At 31.4% G+C, this 11,689-nt stretch overlaps 1 protein-coding gene across 1 annotated transcript; it reads left to right on the top strand.

The window, feature by feature from the left end:
- The first annotated feature begins 3,455 nt into the window (after positions 1 to 3,455).
- Positions 3,456 to 9,309, top strand: LOC134721427 (uncharacterized). The gene is made up of 2 exons (XM_063584432.1): positions 3,456 to 3,553; positions 8,713 to 9,309. The coding sequence occupies exon 2, from the start codon at positions 8,735 to 8,737 to the stop codon at positions 9,230 to 9,232; it is 498 nt and encodes a 165-aa protein (XP_063440502.1). The 5' UTR covers positions 3,456 to 3,553; positions 8,713 to 8,734; the 3' UTR covers positions 9,233 to 9,309.
- The last annotated feature ends 2,380 nt before the right edge of the window (positions 9,310 to 11,689 follow it).

Raw genomic sequence — 11,689 nt, 5'->3', positions numbered from 1 at the left:
TTTGTCCAATGCCAATGCTTGAATATATGGTCCAATATTATGAGAAGAACACCTGAAAACCATGATGGAGAGGAACTGACAGGAAAAAAGTTTTTCAGAATGTTGAGATCAGTCTACTGTCTGTTGACACTAAAACTGTTACAGTTTTCCTTTCAGGAGTTATTTTATCTGCAGAAAGCTTAACATAGAGATAGAGATCCGGCTTTAGCTTACTCCTTAAAAGGTAGGAGACCTGGATGCTTAATACTTTGTATATAGATGCCTTATTTTACGAAATTTATGTCTATCATATGTCCAGTGTCCTCATTTTCATGGTTCAGTGACTACTTGAAAAAAAGTTAAAAGGTTTTGTAATGTTAATTTCATAATTTCCAACATAAAATGGATTCCATGTAAATATGTCCTAAACAGTCCGAGAAAAACATGAACTTGTACAATGCCAAGTTACAGATATGACAGATTGTAGATCCAGGAATGTGTATATGTATATACAATACAAGTAATATTTAGTTGCTTTAAATTTACTGATAACAAAATACTGATTTTGCTGATGTCTCGACTGTTTATAGTCTTGTCAAAATTTTCCAAAAACTACTATAGGTGTATAACTGAAAAAAGCTAAAATTAACATCATACAAACTAGTATATTTGGTGCATGGAGTGATTGAATGGTGTACTCTGACCTTGGCCTCATTTTCATTGTTCAGTGGTTATAGTTAAGTTTTTGTGTTTTGGTCTGTATTTCTTATACAGTATGCAATAGGTTTACTGTATTAAGTGAATGGAATGATTGTTAGTTGTGCATGTCTAGCTGGCAGGTAGCACCTTGATCTCATTTTCGTGGTCAAAGTTTTTTGAGATTTGGTCTTTTTTTTAACACTATATGCAATACAATGTAGGTGAACTTAATTTGGTGTATGGAAATATTTTATGATGTGCATGTCAGTCACTCAGGTTTTATTTAACTTTGACCTCATTTTCACGGTTTATTGCTCAGCGTTAAGTTTTTATACGACTGCAAAAAAAAATGAATCGTATAATGGTATGATGTTTCTATTGCTCTGAAATTGTACTACAAGTAGAAGGTTGGGATTCATTCTAGAGGTTATGGGGTCAACAGTTTAAGAATAAAGGGCCAAAAAGGGGCAAAAAAAAAGCATTTTTCTAGTTTCCAGACAACGACTTGTGTGTAGGTGTATGGATCTCTCTGACATTGTACCACACTGTTCCCTATAACATAGGGAATGCTGTGATTGAGTTTGAAGTTAATTGCTCCAAACATGTAGGATTTAGGGTAAAAAAACAAGCATTTTACCAGTTTTGAGACAATGACTTGTGTTTAAGTGTATGGATTTCTCTGAAATCATACTTAAAGATTCCATACTACAAAGGAAAGGCTGGGATTGAGTGTTGGGGTTATTTCTCCAAGGCCAGGGGGTTTCAAAAAGTTAAGAGGGATTTATTTTTCCAATTCTTTTAAGGGATTCATATTTTTTGTCAACATTTTTCAAATTTCACAGTACTGCGCAATATATTTGTAAGAATTCTTTGACTACATTTATTTTGTGTCAGAAACCTATATTGTGTCAAACATTTGATCACAAACCAAATTCAGACAGTACAAAACTTGAATATTGTTTCCAAATGTTGTTTTATAGTGTTTATGCATATCTATATAGAAATAGTTTCTATTCATAAAAAAGAACAAAATACTTACAATTAAGGACATATAATAAATACTGATTTATCATAAAGAAATCAGAGTAACGCAAATGTAAGTGCTTCGTACTTAGTTTTACTGTATTGAAAATTCTGCATAGGTTTCTTCTGCTCATCGAATATGAGAGAATCGACTTTGAGCTGGAATTTCAGTTACTGACACAGCCTCAAATCACGAAACTGACTTGTCAGTGATTGTCCTATATGATATCTCCACGTGTTTTGTTAAAAATATTCTTATAACTCCCCCCCCCCCCCCCCCTAAATCTGCCTCTGTAGGACAATTTTGAACTTGACAGACCCATCTCCTGTATATTCATGTTAACCGTAAAGAATTTTAAATTTGGAAAGTTCACTGAAAATATTATTGAAAAAGTGGTATATTCTTTTTATTTATGTAATCATCTGAACATTGAAAATGATGCAGGTATCAGAAATCAACTAAAAATTCAGTAGTATTACCAGAGACATATAATACAATTGTATTATATGTCTCTGGTATTACTTATTGGAAGGAATATTAACATTATCATGATTATACTATGATGATATAAAAACAACTATTATTTTTACGAGATTTTTCTTGTTTAAACTGTCAAACCCTCGATGGCTTCTTGAGGCGATATCCCCAAGACTCCCTGCCTCGCTGAAAACAAAAGACAAGCTACGCCACAGTCATTTAGTCAGACACCCTAGAGTGAATCTAGAGTAGTAATCCGACACAAAATCGTGCTTTATAGAATCAGTAAAAGCGATCTGATGTCTAATTTCACTTTTGAGTATAAAGAACTTAATGGAAACTTGACATCCCTTCCCGTCTGGTATCACGGTAAAACATGAATAGTATACCACGATCCTATGAAAATACGAAAATCGACAATCTTGAAACCTCGAGCTTGAAACATTTTGTTTTACTGTCTTTACTAGTCTACTTATTGACTTTAACGTTAGCTATTTTATCAAAATATATAACTTTATGAAATAAAAAAAATCACTCCGCTAAAAAGGGAATTTGTTTGATACTTAGTAGTTTGATTTACATCCAGTGGCAATAGTTAAATAGTGCATGCATTTTCAGAACTAGAAATACATTATGAATATATATTATAAGTAGTTCCTGTAGAAGGTAATTCACTGGATTTTAAAAGGGGTGGTGGAAAAAATACTGTTCTTTTTAAAGAAAATGTGATGAAGAAAAAATATGTTATTTGGATTACAATCTATAAAATTTTCTAGTTTTAACTGTACAGTAATTAAAACAAATAGCGAAGGACAATCGGTTATATTTCCATAATAAAATTAAGTCACAAAAACAGATTACTGACATGTACTTTGTTGATCAAATCTAACTATTTTTAACGTATTAATTGTTTTTTTTCTGTACTGAAAATCTACAGATATTATAAGAAATAAAAGGGTTCTAGTAGAAAAAAAACGCCGTCCGGCTAAACTGAGATCTCTTAAGAACAGAGTCAGTCGAACACTATTTTTACAACAAATATATAATTTCGCTGACATATGCTTATATTGTAAACAAACTCGTCATAGATGAGAAAAATGCTAAAGAAGGTTATCAGTGATCACGAAAATATTTCTAATGTGATTTGAAAAATCTAGTCATTAGAAACCTTTCAATGACTGCGGATTCAAACTGCTTTGGGTGAATCTCGGATTCTTATTCATTTCCGTTCCGTCAACCGACAAAACTTCATCATCATAAAAAACGTTATCTTTGCGTTTGTAATTCGTTCAAAGAGTACCTGTGATCCAAGAAAAAAAGATACATTGACTAATAAATGTGACCGAAGATTGGAAATTGGAAAAATAGCAATTGGTAAAAATCTTCACCCAAAAACCTTAAATCCTGGATATCGGTGAACAAGGGCTTGTTTTTATACTCTGTTATCTGCAGTTTCACACCTCTATTGTAATTTTTTTTGTAAACATATTACAGTCGGAGTCAGCAGTCAGGGATATAACTCTGTAGGGTTATTACAGGAAAATAACATACATTTGTTATTGTGGACTAAAAAATCAAAGAAATGTTATAACATACGTATGTTACATGTTTCAAAGGGACAATATACATCATAAGTTTAGTTAAAAATGTATACAAGTTCTATTGATATTACTATTGCCTTTATGTATACTTTTAAGTTAAAGCTATTGAAAGCGGTCTCACTAATTAGCAACAACAAGAATTTTAGCGACAACAAGCGTCAACAAGTGACAACAAGAATTATTTTAGCGACAACAAGCGACAAGAAACTATTTTGCGACAAGAAAACATATTTTTTTTAATTAAAATTAATTATTGCAATAAATATGCAAAAAAATATGCGAAAGAAAATAATTTTAGCGACAAGAAAGTTAAAATTGATAAAAATATTATATTCCATTGCCCGCTCCATATATATCTCCATTCGTTTATTCATACTTTGACTTTGATAAACAGATGCATACATTATCTTATATATATTCTTCATATTTAAAAATTAAAAAAAGAAGCTCAATCTCTTTCTTCTTCACAAATGTTTAATTTCTTCATCTACCAATATATACTAATATAAACTTCACAATCTCTTTCTTCCTCACAGATGTTTCATGCCTTTCATTTTTTCGTCTATCTATATAATAAAACATTTTAATTAGACATATCTGCTCGTATATTTAAAATAAACCATTACATACAAATTTCTATATATCTAATAAAAAAAATGTTTTCTTGTCGCTAAATAGTCTTCTTGTCGCTTGTTGTCGCTAAAATAATTCTTCTTGTCGCTTGTTGACGCTTGTTGTCGCTTCTTGACGCTTGTCGCTAATTAGTGAGACCCATTGAAAGATATAACAGTTCATAGTATTCCAATTTTGAATAGTACACCTATATGTTATTACAGAAAAAATATGCCTGTAATAACTAAAGGGTGTTATCACGGCTTCTCTATATCACTTCAAAGCATTTGCTCAGACATAAATCATGCTTAATTACAATGTATTTAAATTTATTGTAAGAAATAATTACCAGAGCATGTAATGAGGTTCTGCGCAAGTTTCTCAGTAATTCCCAAGTGTCTTATATAATAAGTTACATTCCTTTAATAACTAAGGCCACACCAATTTAATTTCTTGTTCTACGGATTTTTGGACTCCAAAAATTGGGGCGAGCGAGCGATTTGAAAATTTTAATAAAAAAATATTTAATTTGCAAATTTTTGAGGCGAAGCTTAAAAAGTAAAGGCGAGCGATTATAATTTTTTTTTGTAAATATAAAATAGTAGGTTTTGACTATCAGTCAGGGGTACTACTTGTACAAGTGTATTTTATTTACTTAAAGAAGTGAAAAAAAATATACACATATAAGTAAATAAATAATGTTTGAATAATCTCCCCTTAATTTTCTAAAAAATTTACTTGTATAAGTAAATTTTTCTTACAATCCAACAAAAATCCTCAAGTTTTGAGATGTAAAATCATGCCTTTAAAATTTTTTCCCAGGTTTGCTCAAATTTTTTCATTAAAGATCAATGTTTCATCTCATTAATTCACCAAAGAAACTGATTGAGCAAAGATCTTGTATATTTGTGCAAGACCTTCAAAAATTGCTCCTTTGGGACTTGTAAATGAGCAGTGTTAAGAAGATAACAAACAAATGGGACTTTCATTGTCCATGAAATTACACTTAAATGATTATTAAAGACATCTGTAAAGGGTACACAATTTAAAATTCTATTAGAGCAAAGAAATCTTAAGAATCAAGAAAAGAAGAAAGGATGATTTTTTTACCTATACAAGTAAAAAATTCTGAATGCCTAAGGGACATAACTAAGCCAATTATTTTTTTACCTATACAAGTAAATAAAATTCACTAGTATAAGTATCCTACAAATTTACTTATATGTGTATATTTTTGTTTACTTCTTCAAGTAAATAAAATACACTTGTATAAGTAGTACCCCTGACTGACTATATAAAAACTGTATTTATCACTTGTAGATTGACATTTCTTTAATTTATGTAGTATTTTTTCCCTGTTCAACAAGAAATAATTGAATAATTAAATCTGGTCTATGTATGTGTGACTGGCAATGAGACAATTCTTTATCCAAGTCATAATCAGGTTCAGAACAACCCCTTAATGTTATGAATATCCCTTTTAAGAGTGGTCAAAATATTAAAGTTATAATAGATTTTTTTTGTAAAAACACTTTAAAGTACAAAAGGGATTATATTTTCCTAAAGAACTATAATATTTGGTATTAAAAGGTCAATGCATGTCCTAGAATTTTTTAATATTCCTGGACTTTAACCATGTTAACACATTTACTTTAACAGTATAATATTATTAAAAAAAATTGAACCCATCCATCTTTTAGAAAAGTTGTTTAAAATATAATGTATTTCTCCTCTTTTTGAGTAAAAAATTCGAAGTTGTCAAAGGTTTTGTATAGTAGCACTGTACAAATCCTTAGTATTTCTATTTTCTTTTCACGAAAGACTGAACAGTAAACATGGTAAAATGACCCCTTCAAGGCCCTTGTCTGAGGGAGGGTTGGTCCCAACCTGAAAATAACAAACATAGGTCAAAGTACGGCCTTTTACACAGTGCTTTGATCAAGACCAACCAGCAAGCTATAAGGGACCACAACTTATATAGTATTGTACACAATTCGAACAGGAAAACCAACGATCTAAATTATATTTCCAAACGGGAAAATACCAATGAACCACATCAACCAACGATAACTGCTGAACGACAGGTCTCTGAATCAACCAGGACAGGTGCATAAACCTGCAGCGGGTATGACCGTCACCATACATTATAATTGCAGTTGAAGGCAAATCCTTCAGAAGTTCTTTGTACTTTATTTTAACAACGAACATTTTTTTATAGGAAATATAAGTTAGGGGGAAAGAAACCAACGTATTGTTCTGTACTGGTATTTCTATTTATATGGGAGCACTCCCGCTTGGAATAAATTGGTTTCATGCTGAAACAAATATTCTCGCAGGTATTTACAGTGTTGTGGGGTGCTGATAGGTTTAAAACGTTATATAAAGGCTAGAATGTGATTTAAAAAAACAAATGTTGAGATCTTTATATAATATTTACAAAAAAAACGGTGCGGGAAATGGACATGATTTCATTTCCGGATGCGGGAATATAATAAAAATTAAAAAAATCTGTTTTGAAAAAAATAGGTGCGGGCGGGTCCGTCGAACAAGGAATCAAATTGGTGTGGCCTAAGCCTTGTTATCACAGCTAAGTTAATTCCTTAATAGCCTTGTCTTATTGATTAACCAAGATTAATTCAATTTAAAAATTAATTATCAAGGCTATGCATTTAGTTTCTCAAGAGTTCCCAAGAGTCCACTATAGATTAAATAATTTTACAAATAACAAACATATGTTATTACAGATTCAGAAAATTTAAAGAAAAGTATCTGTAATAACACACGTAAGTTATTTTCTGTAATAACCCTATAGAGTTATATCTCTGACTGTATTATGAGTGTTTTTTTCTTCCAAGTTCTCTGGCTGAGTCCAAGTAATTATGACGTCTGGCAAGCTATTTTATTTTTCTTTATTTTTCTTTTTCAATTGATTTTTCTACTGTAATAGTGGACTTCGTCCCCATATTATATATTTTTTCTAAGACGCCTTACATCCACAGGCGCTTGTTTCTATCCATATGAAGGTCGACTTTCCATATAAATAAATGGATAGTCGACCTTCATATGGATAGAAACAAGTGCCTGTGCTTACATCACATGAAGGCGTCAAAGCCAAAATTTAAAAAAGCCTTCCAAGACGTCACAATCATGACAATTATTTGGACTAGGCTCAGCCAAGTTCTGCAAGTTCTGACCACTTTTTGTCTAATGGATGTGAATTTGTTTCCCACTGTAATTAAAAAAATAATTCCTTCTAGCATTTTCCTATTCATTGTGCATACAACCATGACAACAGTGAGTTGATGAGCACATAAATTGGGTCTTAACAATTAGTGCACGAAGAGTGATTTAGCAACAAGAAGAGTCAAGAAAACTATTTAGCGATAAGAAATGAAAAAATTAAAATTACTTATCATGGCTTATTCCAAATAAATATGTTAAAAAAATTTGCATTGATTTTTTTTTTAATAAAAGGACAGTCATGACAGTTTTAAAGTGAATTTTATTGAGTCTTCAACTTTTGTTGAAAAAGAGAGATATAATAGCAATCCTACATTTCGGTGGCGGTTATCGGGCGACCTTTACAAATATTAACTCTGTGGTTAAAGTTTTTGTAATCTTAATAATTTTCTGAAACTATCCTGGATTTGTACCAAACTTGGACAGCTTGTTTATGTTCATAAGATAGCATCCAAAAGTAAATTTTGTAAAAAAAAATATCCTGTTTTTCTGTATTTTAATTATTAATGGACATATGGACTTAGTTTTTCTGACAGGAAACATTACTTTCACTTTGTGGTTAAAGTTTTTAAAATTTTGATTGTCGTTAATTAGTGAGACTGCTTATAGTAATGTCACAAAAAAATACAGACATTTTCATTTCGAGGGCTTAAACTCTAAATTAAAAGTGTATTGCTATAAATATATTTTTTTTGCGTTATATGATATAATTCTATGATCATGATGATGTGGTCAGTGTCGTACAAAAACATATTTGGTTTCCGATTAATAACTATTATTAAAGTGTATGTTCAATGTTCAAAGGAGGTTCAATACAACAAAAGGAAGGTTGGGATTGATTTTAGGGTTATGGTACCAACAGTTTAAAAAAAAAAGGAGCCAAAGACAAGCCTTTTTCTAGTTTACAGACAATAACTTGTGTTAAAGTGTATGAATCTCTCTGAAATTGTACTACAAGGTTTCATGCTACAAAGAGAGTTTACCACATCTCCTTTTTTCTAATATATGTAAATTTAAACTTTTGACATTTTTTATATAATATTTAATTATTTTATTAATTTCTTATTAATTTATTTACAGATTGCATCAATAAAGGAGACAAATGAGTTTAGCAAGGATACTTTGCCGAGGTCTGGTGCATCATGGGAGTCCAGCAGTACAGGCAACTAAAACTATGACAGATTCAATCTCTACACGATTATTTTCATGTATAAGTGCTTACAGACCACAAACACTAACTTCAGTTAAAGAGTCTAGGTCCCAGTTCCCTAATCAAGGACTTTCTAAGTTGTTGCTACCTGCTTCCACTTCAATTTTATCAGTTAGAACATACAAACCAAAGAATGTCTTAAAATTAAGATGTGATGGCTGTTATTTTGAAAGACGTAAAGGAAGATTGTATGTTGAATGTACCTTAAAACCAAGACACAGACAAATGAAGAAAATGCCTTCAGGTTTATTATACAGAGATGATTATTCAAAAGGAAAATTTCATGAGGCATGTTGGTGGAAATATCGAGCAGATAGATACTACAGACAAGGAGAAACTGAGTTCACACATTATAACTGGTTAGGGGATAGATTGGGAAAAGAAATTTAGAAGAGAAAAAAAGACATTTTTACATGTACTCTGAAATTCTGAATATGTGAATGGAGTTCAATAAATGATTTAATGTTTGTTTAAATTTTAATACATGGTTTATACAGAGTTTATGAAGAGTTTTTTTACAGTTTTGGTTTATCTCTTATACAAGATTGAGATTTTGGTGTTGTTACACGTCTGTAAAATTTGTTTGTCATTCCTCATCTTACCATGTTTTTAGAGCTTTCTATATATATATACCCGGTATAGCATGGATACTTTTCAATCATTTTGATCATTGCCTTTGGAGACTAAATGTTGATCTAATATGTTCATTTGTGTATTTAAGTTGCTGTTTCAATTAGTTACAGTTATATTATATATATAAGACTAAATGCACAAATCATCCAATAAAAGATATCAAAATTTATCAACAAAACAGGAAAATTTCAAATGGAAGTGTATCCCCCATGAGTCATATCTTTAGCTCACCAGGCCTAAATTGCATGTTAATGTATCAATCACTTGGTGTCTATTGTTGTTGTTGTTGTCGTCAGTTGTCCCTCCTTCAGTTCTGTACATGTTTGTTCAGACTTCTCATCTCTGAAATTATTGGGCCAAATGTTACCAAACTTTACCAGAATGTTCATTAGGTTTACAAGTAACTTTATCAAAGGTTGTATCTAGAGATTTGGTCTGGCTACAAACAGGCCTGCTGTTTCTAAAAAAAGAACTTTAAAAAAAAAATGCAATATTTTGGCCAATTACTCTAGGACTAGGAAAGCTAAAGCAGTTAGATCAAATCTGAGAATGAGTTAATTCAATCAGCAGGTTAAGGATATTATCTTTGGCAAAACTTTCAGAGAAAAAAAAGAGAACCTGTTTTAGGGAGCTTCCATTTGATTTTAGGGGGGCTAGGATGATTTATTTTTCTTAATTTGGCCATACACAAGTAGTGAGTTTAAAAAAAAGTCAGGATGAATTAAAAAAAAAATCATCCTAGCACCCTATAAAAATCAAATGATAGCTCCTTTAAAGGAATTGCTCCTGAAATGACAATTTTTTTTAAAGGAGTAGGTCCGGTAAGGGCCAATTTTGGCCTCTAATTTCAGGTTCATTTGACAAAAGATTTTAGACACTTTTTAAACTTTTTAAAGGGTATATTTCAGTTGATTCAATTAGTTAATGTGAAATATCTTAACTGATTAACTCATTAAATGTTCCAATAATTTATGCTTAAATATGAAAAATCTATCAAATATGCAAAAAAATGTCATAATTCAGATGGTTTTTGTCAAAAATTAATGTGGCCGCATATCTGTTCATCCTCAACCTATATATATATATATGTTATGTTTTATCATCAAGCACAACTTACATTTCAATCTAAAGAATGAACACAAATGCTGCCACCTTTATTTAAGACTGAAACCATCTAAACTTTAACTTAAATGCTAAAATTGTGAAGATTACAGTAATTTGGCATGACTTAATGATGCTAGTACCTGATATATGTGCATTGTATTGTTAAAAACAGCCCATATTTATGTAGCAGTAGCATTCTTCTTTCCAATAAATGACTAAAAAGTTTACATTTTAACAATTTTGTAAAACTGCAGTATTTTAGGGCCAAAAAGGGGTCTTTCAAAGGTTTTGCTTTTTAGCCCACCTGGCCCATAGGGCCACGTGAGCTTTTCTCATCACTTGGCGTCCGTCATGTAAACTTTTACAAAAATCTTCTCCTCTGAAACTACTTGGCCAAATTTAACCAAACATGACCAAAATTTTTATTAGGGTATCTAAGTTAAAAATGGTGACCTGGCCAACCAACCAAGATGGCCACGATGGCTAAAAATAGAACATAGGGTAAAATGCAGTTTTTGCATAAACATGTTTAACCCCGTCGCATTTTTCCGCCTATCCTAAGTCAGGAGCCTCTGGTCTTTGTTAGTATTGTATTATTTTAATTTTAGTTTCTTGTGTACAATTTGGAAATTAGTATGGCGTTCATTATCACTGAACTAGTATATATTTGTTTAGGAGCCAGCTGAAGGACGCCTCCAGGTGCGGGAATTTCTCGTTACATTGAAGACCTGTTGGTGACCTTCTGCTGTTGTTTTTTCTATGGTAGGGTTGTTGTCTCTTTAATACATTCCCCATTTCCATTCTCAATTCTGTTTGGCTTATAACTCAAAACCAAAGCATTTAGAGCAAATCTGACAAGGGGTAAAATTGTTTATCAGGTCAATATCTATCTGCCCTGAAATATTCAGATGAATTGGACAACCCATTGTTGGGTTGCTGCCCCTGAATTGGTTATTACAAGAATTTGTATACTATACAAATCCTTGATAATTATAAGGAAATTTTGCTGTTTTTGGTTATAATCATTAGGAGTAATTGCCCTTTATAGTCAATTTTTAACCATTGTTCGTAAATCTGAGTTATCTTTTACAAAAATCTTCTCCTCTGAAA

Source organism: Mytilus trossulus, chromosome 6 (assembly GCF_036588685.1).
Source record: "Mytilus trossulus isolate FHL-02 chromosome 6, PNRI_Mtr1.1.1.hap1, whole genome shotgun sequence".
Classification (NCBI taxonomy): domain Eukaryota; kingdom Metazoa; phylum Mollusca; class Bivalvia; order Mytilida; family Mytilidae; genus Mytilus; species Mytilus trossulus.
Note: the sequence above shows the minus strand (reverse complement) of the source record. Positions and strands in the feature narration are given on the sequence as shown.